At 39.3% G+C, this 19,031-nt stretch overlaps 1 protein-coding gene across 5 annotated transcripts in view; it reads right to left on the reverse strand.

The window, feature by feature from the left end:
• Positions 1-19,031, reverse strand: part of ARHGAP28 (Rho GTPase activating protein 28) — a 149,586-nt gene that overhangs the window by 60,731 nt on the left and 69,824 nt on the right. For all 5 annotated transcript variants that reach the window (XR_448255.3, XM_007114869.4, XM_007114868.4 and 2 more), the window contains 2 exons: positions 7,740-7,942; positions 2,829-3,046 (listed from right to left, as the gene is read on the reverse strand). Coding sequence is in view for 4 of the 5 variants with exons in the window: in XM_007114869.4 (XP_007114931.2) it covers positions 2,829-3,046; positions 7,740-7,942 (421 nt within the window). In the remaining variant the exon portion in view is untranslated. The remainder of the gene's footprint in view (positions 1-2,828; positions 3,047-7,739; positions 7,943-19,031) is intronic.

The raw sequence follows: 19,031 nt of genomic DNA on the forward strand, positions 1-19,031 counted from the left end.
CTGAGCCTGCGCGTCCGGAGCCTGTGCTCCGCAACGGGAGAGGCCACAACAGTGAGAGGCCCACATACCGCAAAAAAAAAAAACAAAAAGAAAAAACAACTTTATGTTATTGTTCTATTAATGTAGGTAAACGATGACAAAGACAGAAATAAAGAATAGGAGAGAATAAGGAAGGGAGAGAGGGGAAGAGAAGGAGGAGGGAGGAACTGGTATTCATGATGTCAAATTCAAATAAGAAACTTAAAAGTTTAGGTATATTTCTAAGAACCTCCAAGTCTATTTACCTGCAGAAGCAGATGCTGAATGTTTTAGGGAAAAAAAAGTCTTGTGGAAATGTTTATTAGGACTTTACACATTGTAAATATACCATATTTTTAAAAGGCTGGCTTTATATGGCTTTTTACATTTCTGACAAAGAACAATGTGAATTTTTTTTTTTTTTTTTTTTTTTTGCGGTACGCGGGCCTCTCACCGCTGCGGCCCCTCCCGTTGCGGGGCACAGGCACCGGACGCGCAGGCTCAGTGGCCATGGCTCACGGGCCCAGCCGCTCCGCGGCATGTGGGATCTTCCCGGACCGGGGCACGAACCCGCGTCCCCTGCATCGGCAGGCGGACTCCCAACCACTGCGCCACCAGGGAAGCCCCAATGTGAATTTTTAAGCAGCATAATACAATGCCAGGCTTTCCCTGACTTCCAGATGCCCCACTTCTCAGGACAGCACAAGACCTCTACTCCCTGGAATATATGGTCATTCTTTTACCTGTGACCACTCCCCCTGCCTCATTCCCCATTCTCTCTAGAACTGGGGCTTCCGCAGCAAGACTGGGGGGTATGTGGGAGAAGAGGAAGGCAGACAGGAGGAAAAGCCCCCGGGGCTACTCCCCTTGTCCACCAAGAATGCGGCCCTCTCTCTGCCTTTGCTGGAGTTAAACATCAGTTTATTGCACTTACATGTTACGGAAAAGTAAGACTCTTCATTTCATTTTGTACTTAAGCCCTCATGCGTAAGTGCCTACCTTACGATCCCCTTCGGGTTCCAAGTGAAAGAAATGGGAGGAGCACTGTTTCTATGTGACTATAGTGCAACATTTTGGGAAACCCAGAGAGGCTAGTTATGCATTTTCTTGAGTAACTGGAGGATTCAGGAGAAGCTATAGACCCATATTTTGCAGTTTGCTAAGGAAGAGGAAAAATCTTAGTCTGAAGTAACTGGAAACAGAAATGGGGAAAGGATGCATGTAGGCCAAGTTCTTAGGATTCTCTCAAGATGATCTGGGAGATAACTGGAAAATGACCCAGGGAATTTAAACCTGCAGTGTAAACCTTTTCTTTGATAGGCATCTTGTCCAGGACTCATGTGGCTGGAGCCCTAGCCTCAAGCTGTGGGTACCACCTTTACTCAGTTACAGCTTGAGACAATCTCACCTTCCAAGAAGACCCAGGTTTCAACTAGGCTGAAAGTTCAAACAGTGTAGAACTCAAAATGGCTTACGTTGAGTATATCATTATATACAGCAGAAGATTCTAGAACTGTGTTCATTATACTGGCTACAAGCCACATGTGACATTTTAGATTCAAATCAATAACAATTAAATACAATTAAAATTTTAGTTCCTTACTTACACTAGCTACGTTTCAAGTGCTAATGCCACATGTGATGGGGGCTACCATATTGGACAGCACAGAAATAGATCATTTCCATCGCTGTAGAAAGTTCTAAAGGACAGCGCTCTTCTAGGACATTGTAAACACAAATACAAAGCTTAACTTTGTATATGTGAGCTGCCCTGGCAACACCCCACTGGGATTGATGTATCTAAGAGAAGATTTGACTTACAGACAACCTAAACTAATTCAAATTAGAGACTGTCTTCAGTTATGCCAGCTACCCAATATCCTTGAAGTTTTAATTTATGTCACTATTGATATTACAATTGAACAGATAAGAAACCTAAACCAAAGTGATTAACCAACTTGCCCCACGCAACTTTACCTGTGACTGCAGCAGAATATCAAGTTCCCCTTTTCCTACATATGAATTACCCCAAAGTTCCAAGAATCCTATCTGCATAGAACCTGATATAAGAATTGCACAGAGAATGTATCCAGTAATTATCTGTTGCATCAGTGATGCAATTATTTCAATGCAACACTGCAGTGATGCAATAAATGGATGAATGAGTGAACTGTAAAGCAGAGCTACCAGTAAAACAACCACAGAAATAGGAGGACATGACTCAGCCTCAGAAGTAAAACTGTGGCCGTGGAATAGCCAAGGGTACGCTGGAATTTCAACCAGCCATTTCTCAGAAAACATGTGATGCTTCCCTTATGGTTTTTTGAATCATTCTCTGGCCCATTTGATTAATGCTGTATCTTTTACTTTTCACCATTTTAATTTCTTTGAACATAAAAGGGTACCCTAACCACTGTCCCATCCCCACCCCCAATTTAAACAAACTACACAGACTTGCTCATAATACTTGGGCCCACTTCTCTGGGACTCCTTTGCCTGTCCACAGAGTTTCCATTCAGTGCCGAGGTTTAAGTAAAGGCTCCATGTAACCCATCCACAAAGACTTGCTCCATTGCCAAAGAAGTGATCAACTTCAAAAGAAGGGAATAAATTTTGTGTGCAGGGAGACTGCTGTATGGGGAATAAGAAATAATCGCTTAAGTTTCAAATTTGCAAAATTTTGCAGTTTGCTGTCTGCTTTACTTTTCTCTTAAAGCTAGAGGATGATTGACCTTTTCTGATAATTTTTCCACATTCCCCTTCCCTCCCCTCAATCAAACCAAACCTTTTGAGCCCTGTTCACTACTTACAGGAGATTCGCTGACTCCAAAGATGTCTCTGACATCCCTGACAGATTGCTTGTTCTTTTTTCTCATGGTTTGAGTGTAAGTATTATATCTCTTCTTCACTGCAGCTGCTTGGGTTCGAGTCAAAGTAGAGAGCAAGGCTTTGCCATCCTCCTCTTCATCACCCGAGATCAGGGTTGATAAACCTACATCTTGCAACCACTCTGCTTCAAGTTCTCCTTCTGTAAGATGAAGTTACCAAGAGAAGGTTAGAATATTCTGAGATTGGAAGCCATGTATATCTGTAAGTCTGTACACATCAGCGAGTAAGAAATAATCACTAGACAATATATTAAGACCATCCTGGACCTTGAGGACATTATGCCAAATGAAATAAGTCAGACAGAGAAAGAAAAACACCAAACACCATATGATCTCATTATATGTGGAGTTTAAAAACAAAACAAAGCAAAAAGTCCGGGATTATAAATATAGGGAACGGATTGGTGCTTACCAGAGGCCAGGGGTGGAGGGTGGGTGAAATGGGTAAAGGTGGTCAAAAGGTACAAACTTCCAGTTATAAAATAAAATAAATAAGTCATGGGGATGTCATGTACAGCATGGTAACTATAGTTGATAATGCTCTATTGCATATTTGAAAATTGTTAAGAGAGTAGGATCTTCAAAGTTCTTACCACAAGAAAAAACGTTTTGTAACTATGTGTGACGATGGATATTAACTACACTTATTTTGGTGACTGTTTCACAATGTATTCAAATATCTAATCATTATGTTTATACCTGAAACTAATACAATATTGTATGTAAATTAAACCTCAAAAAAATTTAAAAGACCATTCTTTTTCCCATAGTAATTGTGGGAACGGCCTATAGGAATGAATAAAAGGTCTGTATTGTATTTTTTTAAGTAAGTCAAATTTTTAAAATATCTTCTAGTAGAGTAAGGTTATTTGGCAGATTTGGGAAGGTAATTTTCCTTACCAGAGAGTTAAATATAAGCCATATCTGAACAGCCAATTTCAAAAAATGATAAAATATTAATATCTAAACTAAAACCATGACAGAAAAAAAGTGGTTTAATGGCACACAAAAGAATTTTTTAATCACACAAATTCAGGTTCAAATCCCAACCAGCATTCACTAACTGAATGACTTTGGAGAGTTTTAAGTGTCTCTAGATCTCGTGTCCTCCTGGCAAAATGGAGGTAATAATTACCAAAGTATTAGGTGGCTATGAGGATTATTTTATCAGTGAATTTGTGACAGATGGCAAAAATCTAGAACAGAGTATGTGTCCAATAGATATTTGTTCTCTTACTTTTCTCCTTATTTTGAACATTAGGTAATCTTTCCTTTTCTCAGAAGGCAGCTAAAAAACTTAAAATTCATAATGATGAGGATCAATCGCTGTTATAAATTAGATGTGCGGAAATACTAAAGAATTCAGAATAACAACATCATGTAACAGAAAATCCATTGTACACACTATAACATTCTGGGAACTATGCTAAACAGGCATTACCTGAATAAGGTTTCTTTTTTTTTCTTTTTTTTTTTTTCTTTGTGGTACGTGGGCCTCTCACTGTTGTGGCCTCTCCCGTTGTGGAGCACAGGATCCAGATGCGCAGGCTCAGCGGCCATGGCTCACGGGCCTAGCCGCTCCGCGGCATGTGGGATCTTCCCGGACCGGGGCGCGAACCCGTGTCCCCTGCATCGGAAGGCGGACTCTCAACCACTGAGCCACCAGGGAAGCCCCAAGGTTTCTTTTAAGGAGCACAATTGACTGGTTGGCAAGTACACTATCAAATCATCAGTCCAGAGGCGTTGGACTCTGCTTATGTTATTCTATCACTGGTACATGAACAAAAGCCTTCCCATGTGCTTTACAAGAAAATGAGAAAACATTTTAAACTGAATAATAATGAAAATATGAAATATCAAAATTTGTGGGATGGAGTGAAGTCACAAAGGAAAAAGTAAAACTGTCTCTATTCACAAATGATCTCTTTGTTTATGTAGAAAATTCTAAGAAATCTAGTAGTAGACAACTACTGGTAAGTGAATTTAGAAAGGTAATGAAATATAACGTCAAGTACAAAAATCAATTGTACTGCATACCAGCTGCAAACAATTAAAAAATGAGAGAGGTGAGAGAACACAAGAGAGACACCCAATTAAAGGAAATAGTCAAAAGATTTCACAAAGCAAGGTATATGAATGGACAATAATAACAGGAAAAAGCATTTGACATCATTAGTCACCGGTGAAATATAATTACAACCACAATGAGATACCTCCACACATCCCTAGAATCATTCATGTTAATAAGTCTTAAAACATCAAATGTTGTAAGGATGTGGAGCAGCTAGACTTGTCTGTCAGATACTGCTGGGAGGAGTGTGAAGTGGTACAACTACTTTGGAAAAATGCTGGCAGTTTCTTATGTAATTACACATATTCTATGAAAAATACATATATCCAAGAGAAATAAAAATATATTTCCACCGAAAGACTTCTACAAGATTGTTCACAGCAGCCTTATTCATAACAGCCAAAACCGCAAACAACCATTAACAGTTAAATGTATAGACAAATTATGGCATATTCATACAACAGAATACTGCTGTCATGGGTTGAATTGGGTCCCCAAAACGATACACTGAAGTTCTAACCACCAATACAAGTGAATGTAACCTTATTTGGAAACAGGGTCTTGGCAGGTATAATTAGGATTTAAGTTCAGGTGAGGTCATACTGGAGTAGAGAGGGCCCTTGATCCGATATAGCTAGTGTCCTTACAAGAAGAGGAGGTGAGACACAGACAACAACACAGGGAGTAGGCTACGTGACTACAGAGGCAGAGAATGGCATGTGTTGTCTACAAGCCAAGGAACAGCTAGGATTGCTGGCAACACCAGAAGCTAAGAGAACGACATGGAACAGATTCTTTCCTACGACTTCAGAGAGAGGAGGGCCCTGCTGACCCCTTGATTTTGGACTTCTGGTCTCCAGAACCACAAGAGAACAGATTTCTGTTGTTTTAAGCCACCTAGTTCTGTGGTACTTTGTTACAGCAGCTCTAGGAAACTAATACAAACTATCCCATAATAAAAAGAAATGAAATAGGGCTTCCCTGGTGGCGCAGTGGTTGAGAGTCCGCCTGCCAATGCAGGAGATGCGGGTTCGTGCCCTGGTCCGGGAGGATCCCACATGCTGTGGAGCGGCTAGGCCTGTGAGCCATGGCCACTGCGCCTGCACGTCCGGAGCCTGTGCTCCGCAACGGGAGAGGCCACAGCAATGAGAGGCCCGCGTACCGCAAAAAAAAAAAAAAAAAAAAAAAAAAGAAAAAAGCAACGAAATAGTAATACACCAAATGAATCTCAAAAATATTATGTTCAGTGAAAGAAGCCAAACCCAAAACTATATGCTGCAAAAACATCAGAACCTTGGTTGTCTCTGGCTAGGGAGAGCAAGTCACGGGGATGATGAGATTGGGAAAAACCATGAGGAAATTCTGAGTTGATTGAAATGTTATGTCGATTTGTGTGAGGTTACAGGGTTAGTATTTGTCAAACGTCACCGAATTGCACGCTTAAGATCTAGGCATATGCTTCAAGGAAAATAATATCAGTCAAATAAATTTTAAACTCCAGTTAGTAGGTATGCTTTTTGTAGAAGTTTATGTTAGCAAGCCTGAGAATGATTTCTGTATACTCTAGGCTTGAGCAAATGAAAAAATACATTGAGGAAAGTAAGAACCAGGTTTCTCACTATTGGAGAAGGGGGTAATAAATACAGAAAAATGGTAGACAACAACAAACTTTGTGGTGTTGGATTGGAATTGGAGGTTATCAGTACAAACTCATGATTTTTAATATAGATAGCTAGCTAGCTAGTAAGAAAAAAGAAGTGGAGAATAAGAGGTATTTTCCTTTATGTGTCTTTCTGGATCTGAAAAGGCAAAATGTAAGTATGTAAGGAAAAGGAATAAAAATACCCTTCTCTGATGCAGGACAGTTCCCTTGAATGGATTTTCATTAAATCTGTGGTGGGACTTTTTATTTCTAATGCTAAGTGAAATACACTAATTGTGGTACATCTGAACTATTGTTTTTCAGATCTAAGAAGGATATAGTCTTGTAGAAAGGGAATAAAGAACAAAAATGTTTTTTAAAGTTTCAGTTTATCTTGATAGTTGTCTTGAGGTTAATCACTGGCTAATGAAAACATTCTTAGATACCTGCTAAACTACCTTCAGTCTTTCTTATGCATTTTATTTACCTGTTGATAGGTAGTACCTGAAGAAGATAACCTATGCTTTTAATCTCAGGTGAGTAATTTTGCACTTTTTGACAATTACGCACAATTATACTTTTTGAGTCCTCAACCTTCTTGTTTAATTTCACTGGAAACTAGTATAATTGACATATCTGACACGGCTTTTATTTGGTGAAATACTAGATTATCCGTTCTCTAAATACATTAATACTAGTACATGCTTCATAGCTAAATATTTTTAATCTAGAATTATGTTGGTAAATTTTTCTTCTGTTTGTCTCTCTCTTTTGGTAATTAATGGTCAAGTATACAAATATAAAAGCCATTAAAATGAGAATACTCAATCTGCTAGATGATTATGAATCAAGTCAACAGACGGGTACAGCATCCCTAAGTGGTGATACGTAAGGGATCAATTTGGATTGTGTTGACAGCCCTCCTTCAGGTCATGTCACCTTACACAGAAGCCACCCTGAGCCAGACCAGCAGATATAAATCAGTGGGAGCAGGCAGCTGATTTGCCAAATTCTACTGATTCACTTGTTAAATTACTAGTGGAATGATTTCTATCTGCCAACAGAACAAGAGAGCATACAAAGAAAGACAGCACAGGAGAAGACCAATCTAGCACCTCACCATCCAGGGGCTTGGCCTCAGCTGGCGTCTGCTCTTCCTGAACTCCCAGGCTGTTCTCTTTGATACTTTCTATTTCCCGCCAGAAATCCTCCATGGAGGCGCTGTCTATGGAGGCTTGAGAGTTGGAGCGGCTGAATGCCGGGGATTGTAAGGATTCATTGGAGAGCATCCTGCTGATTCTTCGGCAGCGAGAAATGGATTTTCTGAGAAAAGAACAGTAACTATTAATGAAAATCAGTGTCTCATGTTACAAATCACAAAATTAAATTTAGGCGTGATATCAATGGAGAGATGGAGTTAGTGTGATAGAGAGGGGTTTGAGGGAATAACCTCCAGTCAGCGGTGGCCCCGTCCTTTTTATTCTCTATAATTCATAATGACTTTGTGGCCATGCGGGAATTACCACAAAAATACTTTTTATACCTTTCACACACTCATAAAGTGGGAAGTTGTTCATATTAGTCAAAACATATATAGTAAAAGTTAGCCCCTGTAAAGTATCTAAGGTGATGTCAGAGAAGAGTGAAAAAAGCTGGCTGCTCACATCCAGTGGGGTGGGTACTATTAAACAAACAAAATAAGCATTGGCGAGGATGTAGAGAAACTGGAACCCTTGTTCATTGTTAGTGGAAATGTAAAATGGTACAGCCTCTGTGGAAAACAGCATGGCAGTCCCTCAAAAAACCTAAAAGAACTACTGTGATATCCAGCAATTCCACTGACTATACATACAAAAGAACTGAAAGCAGAGTCTTGAAGAGATACATGTACATCCATGTTCATAACAGTGATTCACAATAGCCACAAGGCAGAAGCAACTTAAACGTCCACTGACAGACCAATGGATAAGCAAAATGTGGTCTATTCATACAATGAAATATTATTGAGCCTTAAAAAGAAAGGAAATTCTGACACATGCTACAACATGGATGAAACTTGAGGACATCATGCTAAGTGAAATAATCCAGTCACAGAAAAACAAATGCTGTATGATTCCACTTATATGAGGGACTTAAAGTAGTCAAACGCCTAGAGACAGAAAGTAGAATGGTGGTTGTAAGGGTCTGCAGGGAAGGAGGCAGGGCGAGTTACTGTTTAACAGGTAGAGAGTTTCAGTTTTACAAGATGAACAAGTTCTGGAGCTGGAGGGTGGAGACGGTTGCACAACAGTGTGAATGTGCTTCATGCCACTGAGCTGTAGGCTTAAAGGGGTTAATATGGTCAATTTTATGTCGCACATTTTACCAGAATTTAAAAACAAATATTTTTAAATTTAAAGATACATTTTTTAAAAGTTGGCTGTTGAGAAAATGAGCTAATGAGAGGAAATAATCCATGACATTAAACGGAAAAACTCTGTATTAGGATGGGGAAGTGGGGCACTGACTCAGTTCAGGGAGAACTGGATCACCACCAAGGGAAAGGTCCAAATGCAGCAAAGCTCCAGGTATCGCCACCCAGCAGGACCACTGCTAACCTAGCAGACAACAGCTGAACAAGGCACAGAGCAGCTCCATGGGGTACTTTCCTCGTGGGATTGCTGCGAGGACTAAGTGAGTTAGCACACGTAAAGCATTTAGGACATAAAAACATCCAACAGATGTTAGTCTACAAAACAAGAGACACAGTAGGGGAGACAGATGCCAAAATGCTGGAATTCTGAGAGAGTTTGGAGATTTACATAAAAATAAAATATTTTATGTGAGGTGGTGGATGTGGTTAACTAACCTTATTGTGGTAATTATTTAGCAATATATACATATATCAAATCTTCAGGTCATACTCCTTAAATTTACCCAATGTTATTTGTCAATTCTATCTCAATAACGCTGGAAAATTTTTTAAATGTTTGACTCTATGATATATGATTGACAAATACTACACTTCTTAGGAACAGAATGTTTGATTACATACAACACTTCAGTCCTCAACCAGGAAGAATGACTGAATTACTCTATGCAGTATGATCTTCTGTTCTTATTCTTACATGATTTTTTTTTCTTTTTAATTTTCCAGTTGGAGCATGTATGCAACTCCTGTCAAAGAACTCCTCCACACTTGCTTTCTTCTCCTTGGGTCCAGGTGGAACTGAACCAAAAAGTTGAGACTACTTAACCAACGTGTAGTCAGAGCTGTTTTATCCAAAACAAGAAATCCAGATGGAAAGAGCAATGACATAGTAATGTCCAACCGTGGCATTCTGACTCGCTTAGGACAATTCAATTTGGACATTCAGAGCAGCAGTGGATTACTACCAAACTTAGCCGTGTCCTAGAGCATATGTAAAGCACACTGATATGCATGAGAGTACAAAAAGAAAGGGGAATAAGAAAAGAATCCATGTGCTCACATGGTCTATACCTCTAGGAATCCCAGATTTCTCAGTCACCTTTAGTATAAATTTCTAGAATTTGATCATTGATCCTGAGACTGTACCAGACTGTAAGTAGTTCTAGTTTTGCAGTGAGTTAGCCAACTTATTTTTAAAACTCAGAGCATTTCAGGAAAATATTAGATATCCACTTTTACTTTTTTTATTCTTTGCTGTGTGATAAAAATAATTTTATGTCGCTTTGATAATTGGGTGATAAGAGTTCTTCACTGAATTCTTTACAGTTTGACAAGACAGACACATTCTAGTGGTTGAAATACATAGGAAATCAACACAGGTTATGAAGGCAGTTACTGCTCCCTTCATTATTTTTAGGCTCTTCAGCCTGTTCTCTTTTGAAAACCACTAATGAATTCATAGAATTATAGTATATAAACATCTACTTCTGTGAAACTGTAATCAATTACCACTGCTCACACAGCCTACTGCCCTCCGTGTATCATATTCAGGAAAATGTATACAGATGCCCAAAACTTTCTCTGGTTCCAGTTTTTTTTTTTTTAGGTTTATTCTTTTAAAATGAATATGACTTGTAAAAAAATTAACAGTCTTAACAGAAGACATGGACTACGTTTTTAAAAATTATAAGGCGGTATATTATACGCATAAAAGTTTAAGTAATACACAATTTATAAAGCAGAAGCTGAAGGTTTCTTCCCATCTGTATCATATCATATTGTTCTATAAGCTGCTTTGCTTTCCCCACTCAAAAACATGTCATAGGTATCTTTTCCATGCCAATATAGAGATAACACCTCAATGGCTGCATGGAACAGCACCCTTTATCTTAGAAATTAAGAAAACATGCAGATACACCTAAGCACTGAAAATGTTTGGAAAAAGTGAGAAATTTGGGAAATATTAAGTGAATCTTAGAAGATGAGGAGCATATATATTTAGGCTAATAATGATTATTTTAGTTACAGCATGGTTTCTTACTCATGCAAAGGGAATCCTGATAGAATCTCAGAGAAGAGATCTTCATAAACTTCTGCTGGGGGCAGGAAGATCAGAAGTGAAATACAGGTCATGACCATCTGCGTAACACACTGGTCTCATCTGAGACAATCCACCCAAAGAATCCTTTAATTGCAATGGTCAACTATTTTTTTTGGCAAATAAGTCAAACAGCATTTTTGGGATAAGCACATTTGCAAGAGTTCTCACTTTTTTAGTTAGGGATCCAAATATTTCCCCCTTCACCCCAGGGTAGAGTAGGGACCATGACCTTCCAGTCTTAACGTATTACATAACTGTGATGCCTGGGCTCATCCACCACTTTGATGAGCCTCACAGCTTCAAACCTCACCATATTAGGATAAACAGAGCTTCAGCTTAATCAGCTGTTTGTCATTTTTTATTCCAAAACAATACCAGGAAAACACTACATGAAAAACAGAATGCAACTGTTACACTGCATTATATAGCAACTTTTGTTGGCAAAACACCATTAGGTTTGTGGGGTGTTTTTAGCCACGCCATGTGGCATGCAGGATCTTAGTTCCCAAGACCAGGGATTGAACCCGGGCCCCCTGCAGTAGAGGCACAGAGTCTTAACCACTGGACCTCCAGGGAAGTCCCAAAACACCATTAGATTTAAAATTAGATTTAAGTGGATGATAATTACCATAAATTCAAAGTGGCATTAATAAAAAAATTTTTTAAAAAGATTTTACTATTCCATTTTCCCCTCCATAATGTTTTTAGAAATACCTTATATTTTAATGATTACTGGAGATGCTACAACTTCAGAACAATGCAAATAACATATAAGAGTTTAATTCTCCCTCCACCCCTTATTATATTACTATTGTCATACATGTTGCTTCTTCACATGTTTACACCCCACAATGGTTATTATTTTTGTTTCTTTTAAAAAGTCAATAATCTTTTTAAAAATTAAATAAGTAGTCTTTTATGTTTATCCTTTCTGGTGCTCTTCATCCTTCCTGCATGTCCATGTACCCATAACAGATCATTCTAATCGGTTTTGAGAACCTCCTTTGGTATTTCCTCTCTTTCTCTTTGGCTATTTCTTGTACTATGGATCTGCTGGCAACAAATCCCCTCATATTTCTTTCTGAATATGTCTTTAATTCACCTTCATCTTTTTTTTTTTTTTTTTTTTTTTGCGGTACACGGGTCTCTCACTGTTGTGGCCTCTCCCGTTGCGGAGCACAGGATCCGGTTGCACAGGCTCAGCGGCCATGGCTCACGGGCCCAGCCGCTCCGCGGCATGTGGGATCTTCCAGACCGGGACACGAACCTGTGTCCCTTGTATCGGCAGGCGGACTCTCAACCACTGTGCCACCAGGGAAGCCCCCACCTTCATCTTTGATGAATATATTTCCTGGGCATAGTACTCCAGGCTGGCAGATTTATTGTTGTTTTTACAATCCTTTTAAAGACAGCATTCCATTGTCTTCTGTATTCTTGATTCTGATGAAAAGTCAATTATAACTCTTACTGACATTCTTCTAAATATAATGTTCTTCCTCTCTAACTGCTTTTAATAGATTTTTTTCCCTTTATCTTTTGCTTTTAGAAGCTTAATTATAAAATGCCTAGATTGTTTTATTTGTATTTATTCTACTTAAGGTTTACTGAGCTTCTTGAATCTGTGGGTAGATGTATTTCATCAACTTTAGGGTAGTCATCCATTTTCTCTTCAAGTATTTCTTCTGTCCAACTCTCTCTCTCTTCTTCTGGAACTCCAATAACACAACCATTTGATATTGTCCCAGATGTCCTTCATGATATGTTTGTTTCCCCTCCAACCCTCACCCCTTGTACTTCAGTTTAGGGAATTTCTACTACCCTGTCTTCAGGTTCACTTTTCTTTTCTTCTATGTGTCCAGTGCTAGTTAAGACCATCCAATGAATGCTTCAATTCTGATACCATGTTTTTTCATATCAAGAATGTCCTATTAGTTCTTTTTAAAGATTCTGTCTCTCTGTTGACATTATTCATCTTTTATCCCTTTTATCTGTCTTCTTTTTAACATACTTATTATTGTTATTTAAAAGTTCTTGTCTCTTAATGCCAACATCTGTGCTGTCAGTGCATCTGCTAATATTGATTAAAAAAACCAGTCAATTGTGTATGGATCATATTTTCCTTTTCTTTTACAAATCTCACAATTTTTTGTTGACTTTGTTTTTAAAAGAACTCTAGAAAACTGGAGTAAATAGTAATTTCCCCAAGAAGGGTAAGCTTTCTGTCTGGTAGTTGAAATGAGGTACAGATCACTTCAACCCATTTAAGGAGCTGAGGTGGGTCTGGGCTGAGTTGCAACTTTAATCAGTTTTAGGTTACCTCTGATTCCAAATGCTTTGAGGGGGTTGATATGTCCTGTGTGTATTACAGGTCCCTCCCTCAACAGGGCTTTCGGATAAACACCACAGGATTACAAGAATTGCTCTCTACTTTAGAGCCTAGTCGCGAGCCTCCTGTGTTGTTGGGCTCTCAGCAAAATCCCAAGGGGGAGAGTTGTCAGACTTGGAGAACTAGCTCTGCATTTGGGGCTTCGACAGATTCCAACCTTTTGCGCCAGTGCAGGCAGCCCCGTGGGTGTCTCCTCTCCCCATAGAGTCCTTCTGCCAAGGGAGGTGTGATCTTCTGCCCAGCAGTACACAGACTCAGGGAGAGACACACACTGAAGTGACTGCTGGGCTCTGCCCCCCTAGGAAGAGCTCTTCCCTCCCTGGAACTGAGTTCCTTTAGACTTTTTTGTGTCCACAGCTCTCCGTTATAAACAGCTTTAAAACATATGATTTTACATGCATCATCTCTTCTCTAGTTGCCACAGTGAGAAAGATAATCGGCCACAACCTAGTCTGTGTTCTAAGTGGAAATGGAACTCCCACAGAACACTGTAAACACATTAGATATTTTTTAAATGCTGCATCTATTAATGAACTGCTTGCTCTGTCTAACCACAAGTTCAATTGTTCTGAGTATATTCCACAGAATATTTCAAAAAGACATACTTCTTGCTAAGAAATACACTGTGGCCTTTATTATTTCTTATTTTATAAAGAATTTCACATGAAACAATTTACTATCATACACATTCCATCATTTGATCCTTACCTTAACCTCCTGAAGTAGTCAAAGCAAGTATTATACATCTCAGTATACAGTGAGGGAAACAGTTACAGAGAGTAAAGTGAAGACACATGAACTTCCCACCACAATTACAATAAAATGCATATTCTTTTCTATGACATCATAGCCCAGCATGTTCTGTCCTCAAACGTCTTATCCAGTCTCACCTTATATCACTCTCCCCTAGCATTAGCACCAGGCCTGCTAATCTTTTCTCAGTTTCTCTAAAAAGCCAAGCTCTTCCTTCCCTTAGGAAATTTTCTCTTACCAGTTTTTTCTGCCTGGAACATTCTGGCTATTTCCATGGCAAGATGCTTCTCATCATTCAGCTCCTAATGTAAATGTCGCCTCCTCAGGGGATCTTTTCCCGGCTACCCTAACATAGCATTCCTCCAATTACCCACCATCTCAGCTTTCTGCATTTCCCTCTTCTCACTCATCAACAACATACACTTTATCTATTCACCTACTTCAATTTTGGGAACTATTTTCCCCACTAGAATATAGAGGAACCATGTCTGTCTTACTTACACAGTATCTGGCCAATAGCAGGAACTCAGAAATATTTGCTGAATGAATGACTAGGGACAGTGAAGCCAGGATATGAATTCACACCTTTTCAATTCTTTCCAAATGCTTTCCCTACAGTAATCCTTCTTAATTTCAAACGTCTCCTCAGGTATTTGTGTATCTGTGTATAGCTCTACATATTTTTATACCAGGGAAGGAATATAGTATCGTGATTTAGAGAAAAACTCTGAAGACATCTGGTCCAGATTTGAATGTGGGCTCTGCCACTTCCTAGATCTACAAACTTGAGAAAGGAATTGAACCCTTGGGCCTCCATTTCCTAATCTGTAAAATGGGAATATTAATCACATACATGCCCTGGGTTATTATGAGGATTAACTGAGTAAATATATGTAAAATGCATGGCACATAGTAATCCCATGTGTTATTACTATAATTTAACTAATTTGTTGGCATGCCTATGGCTAGGTTTAGGGTCAGGCTAAAACGGGTGGTAAAATATCACAGCAGCACTAAAATTTACTAGGAATATAATGAGATAAATAAAGCTGCATTTATCAGAACTCGTCTCTGATCCAACCCCATTCCCAAGCCTTGTTTCTCCAACTCCCTCAGGCCAGAAGCAACCATCTGACACAATTCTGGCCAAGTCACATAAGAAAAATCCCTCTCCATGGTTCCAGTGTAATCTTTTATTTTCCTCATATAGGTGCTATCCCTTTCTCTTCCTACCTCTCCCTTACTGGAATGTAGACAAGATGACTGGTGCCTCAGCAGCCATCTTGCAACTATGAGGAAAAAGCCATGAAAATTGTAGTGATCAGCCTTGATATTATTGAGTCTCAGAAATAACATCAGATGCTGCCTATTCTCTGGACTTCCAGAAATGTGAGAAAAATAAACTCCTATTTTTAAAAACTACTCTAATCTCTGTTGTTGTTATTGCTACTTGCAGTCCAAATGATTCCTAAGTGATATACCTAGAAGAAATACTTTAATAAGTCATTTGGGGTGGGGTAAGATGAGACACCATCTCCACCCCACGAAGGAGACTATTCAAGTAAGATTAGACAGTCAGTAACCTGCCTCCTAAAGGAAGGTGGAATCTAATGTAATGATTTTCCATTTTAAAGGTGACCAAATTATTAGCCTAACTCCAGTCTTGGTCTGGTCTTGATCATTACACTATGGAGTTAAACTTCATTCCTGCTAAAGATCTCCCTGCCTGAATATGCAGGGAAGATATTCACATTGCTCTCAAATCAAACATATTCCAAACATTTTAGGAAGAATATATCAAAATCAAAGATTTCCCCTTCTCTTTCTGAAAGAATAAGACTGCATTCCCCACTGTCATTATCACTGAACGAGGCCGGTGGCGGTGGCGGCACAGCATGACCATCTAGAGAAATCATCTTGGACCCTGACAGCAGAGGGCCTGTGCAGCAGGGTTCTTGCAAGAGAAACCTCTCGCTCTCTGCGACAGACGCTGGGTACAGTCCCAGTAATGCTGCTGTCTGCCCTCTTAGCTTCCTGGGGAGGCCACTCAGCATGAGAAAGAAAGAGGACAAATCCCTTGTTTTCAGGCTCTGGCTTCTCAATATCTTTGGATTCTAACATGCTTATAAACAAGCTCAACTTGGATGTCTTGGAAAAAGCACTTGAAAGGCAATGGTGATAAAAAAAAAAAGAAGCTATGGTTTCAGATTAATAGACGCAACAACACAGAGGAGGTTCCCGGTCTTTCTCAGGCTCCCTGACTCGGTCTTTCACTATCATTCTGGCATCCTCTCCTTCGCATCTTGCCAGCCCAGTTTTCTCTTCTGTTCCTGGCCTTCCTCAGCCCTCCTAGGGGAATGAGGAGAAAGCTGATGAAGCTTTTCCTTCAAAAGGTAAACAGGTCTGCCTGAACCTCTCTGTTGGCAGAAAAAGATACAGAAAAATGTGTTTGTAGATTAAGGGGAGGCTTAAAACAGCAAACAAACCTCAGTCACTCAGCAGGGAATATTTGAAATGGTTTTGAAAGCTAGAATTCTTTTTAACCAATTGAGGTTCACAGCAGCAATTAAATCCTTATGCAGCCGTGTATCACCTCTGAGCACAGGCACTGGGCTAGAAATGGGAAAAGTGAGAATGAGGAAATAATAGCTTCCAACTATTATACACTGAACTCCAGTATTTACAAAGGAGGGGGCTCAAATGGGGCCACATTCTCTGTAAGAGAGAATGACAGAACCTTTTCCTGGAGGTGGGAGGAGGACAGCAGGTTTTTCTGTACTTCTACTGTGAAAAGAAAACAACTCCACATGCTTGACTTTGAAGGAAAGTAACCTGTTATGTCCTGTCTACTGCTCTACCAAGAAAAGCCACTAACTAAAATCAATGCTTGTACAGTTACCACTTAAGTATAATACATCACTTATACGGGTCCATAACAAACATACACATGACAAAACCCAAATATGATGGTTCTTAAATTTCCCCTACTTTGGCTGAGGGGAGGGAGGAGAAGAGAGTGATTGCTAATGGGTGTGGGGTTTCTTTGGGGAATAATGAACATGCTCTGGAATTAGTGGTGATGGTATCACAACTTGTGAATATACCAAAAACCATTGAACTGTACACTTTAGAAGGGTGCATTTTATGTTATATAAATTATATCTCAATTTTTTAATTGTATGAGAGAAAGATCACCTTTCTTTTTATTAAATTTTGATCATTACAAGGGCTTTGACACTGACAACACAAAACCCTGGTGAGGATGTGGAGTAAGAAGAACTCTCATTCACTGCGGGTAGGAATGCAAAACGGTGCAGCCACTTTGGAAGACAGTTTGGTGGTTTCTTAAAACTAAGCACACTCTTACTGTAAATCCAGCAATCGCTCTCTCCTCAGTATTTACCCAAAGGAGTTGAAAACTTATGCTCACACAAAAAGCTGCACATGGACATTCATACGAGTTCTATGGTCATAACTGACAAAATGTGGAAGCCACCAAGATGTCCTTTAGTAAGCGAATGGATACACAGTGGTATATCCAGATAATGGAATATGATTCAGTGCTAAAAAGAAATGAGCTATCAAGCCATGTAAAGACATGGGAGAATCTTAAATGTATATTACTAAGTGAAAGAAGATAATCTGTAAAGACTACACACATACTGTATGATTCCAGCTATATGACATTCTGGAAAAGGCAAAACTATGAAGGCAGTAAAAAGATCAGTGGTTTCCAGGGCTTGGGGGTAGCAGGGGAAGTGGGAGGGGGAAAGGAAGGATGAACACGTGGAACATAGAGAATTTTTAGGGCAGTGAAACTTTTCTGTATGATACCACACGTTTGTCCAAACCCCCAGAATGTAAACTATGGACTTTGGGTGATTATGATGTGTCAATATAGGTTTATCAATTGTAACAAATGTACCACTCTGGTAGAGGGGTGTTGTTAATGGAAGAGGCTGTGCACGTGTGGGGCTGGGGGCATATGGGAAATCTCTGGTCCTTCCCCTCAATTTTGCTGTGAACCCAAGAAAAGTACTTTGGAATTTCAAAGTAAAGGCAAACTTAGGAACATGCAAAAAAGAATCAAATTTGCAAAAATACTCAGGGGTTTAGAAAGAAAGGAAAGATACTTCTATGAAAAGCTACTGGCTGCTTTGAGCAAAGAATAACAATCACAGATGGGAAATGGTCCTATCTGCTCAAATAATAATCATCTAAACAAGAGACAGGATGAAATGTCTGCTATGCAGGCAAAGGAAATCACCGAGTGTGAATGTTTTATGTTTTGTCTGTTTTATAACTAGTATGCAGTTTATGAGCTTGATGTATATATTGATTTTTGGTGAAGCTCAGTCAACCCCACAAGTGACTCTTACCACATTATCCTTAAGGATAAGTTAAAATTATGAGTAGAAGACTAGTTTGGTGATACCTAATTATTGCTCAGAGGCTCATATTTTTTATTAAATTAGGAGATGCCCAGGAAAGAGTCTATAAAACAGAATATGAGCAAAAAGCAGCTTTCCCTTGCTCTTTAATAGAATTCTATCCTTTATCCATTCAGCGACACGTGTCACTGTAAGAGTCTTGGTGACCTATATGTTTTGTGCTTCTGAGATTACTACTCTCCACGTAACCTGGATAAGTAATTTTTTCTTTTTTTTTTTTTTTTTTTTGGGTTTGGGGGCCTTCCTCTGTTGTGGCCTCTTTTTTTTTTTTGTTTTTGGTTTTGGGTTATGGTTGCTGGTCCTGTTGCCGG

Source organism: Physeter macrocephalus, chromosome 19, assembly GCF_002837175.3.
Source record: "Physeter macrocephalus isolate SW-GA chromosome 19, ASM283717v5, whole genome shotgun sequence".
Classification (NCBI taxonomy): domain Eukaryota; kingdom Metazoa; phylum Chordata; class Mammalia; order Artiodactyla; family Physeteridae; genus Physeter; species Physeter macrocephalus.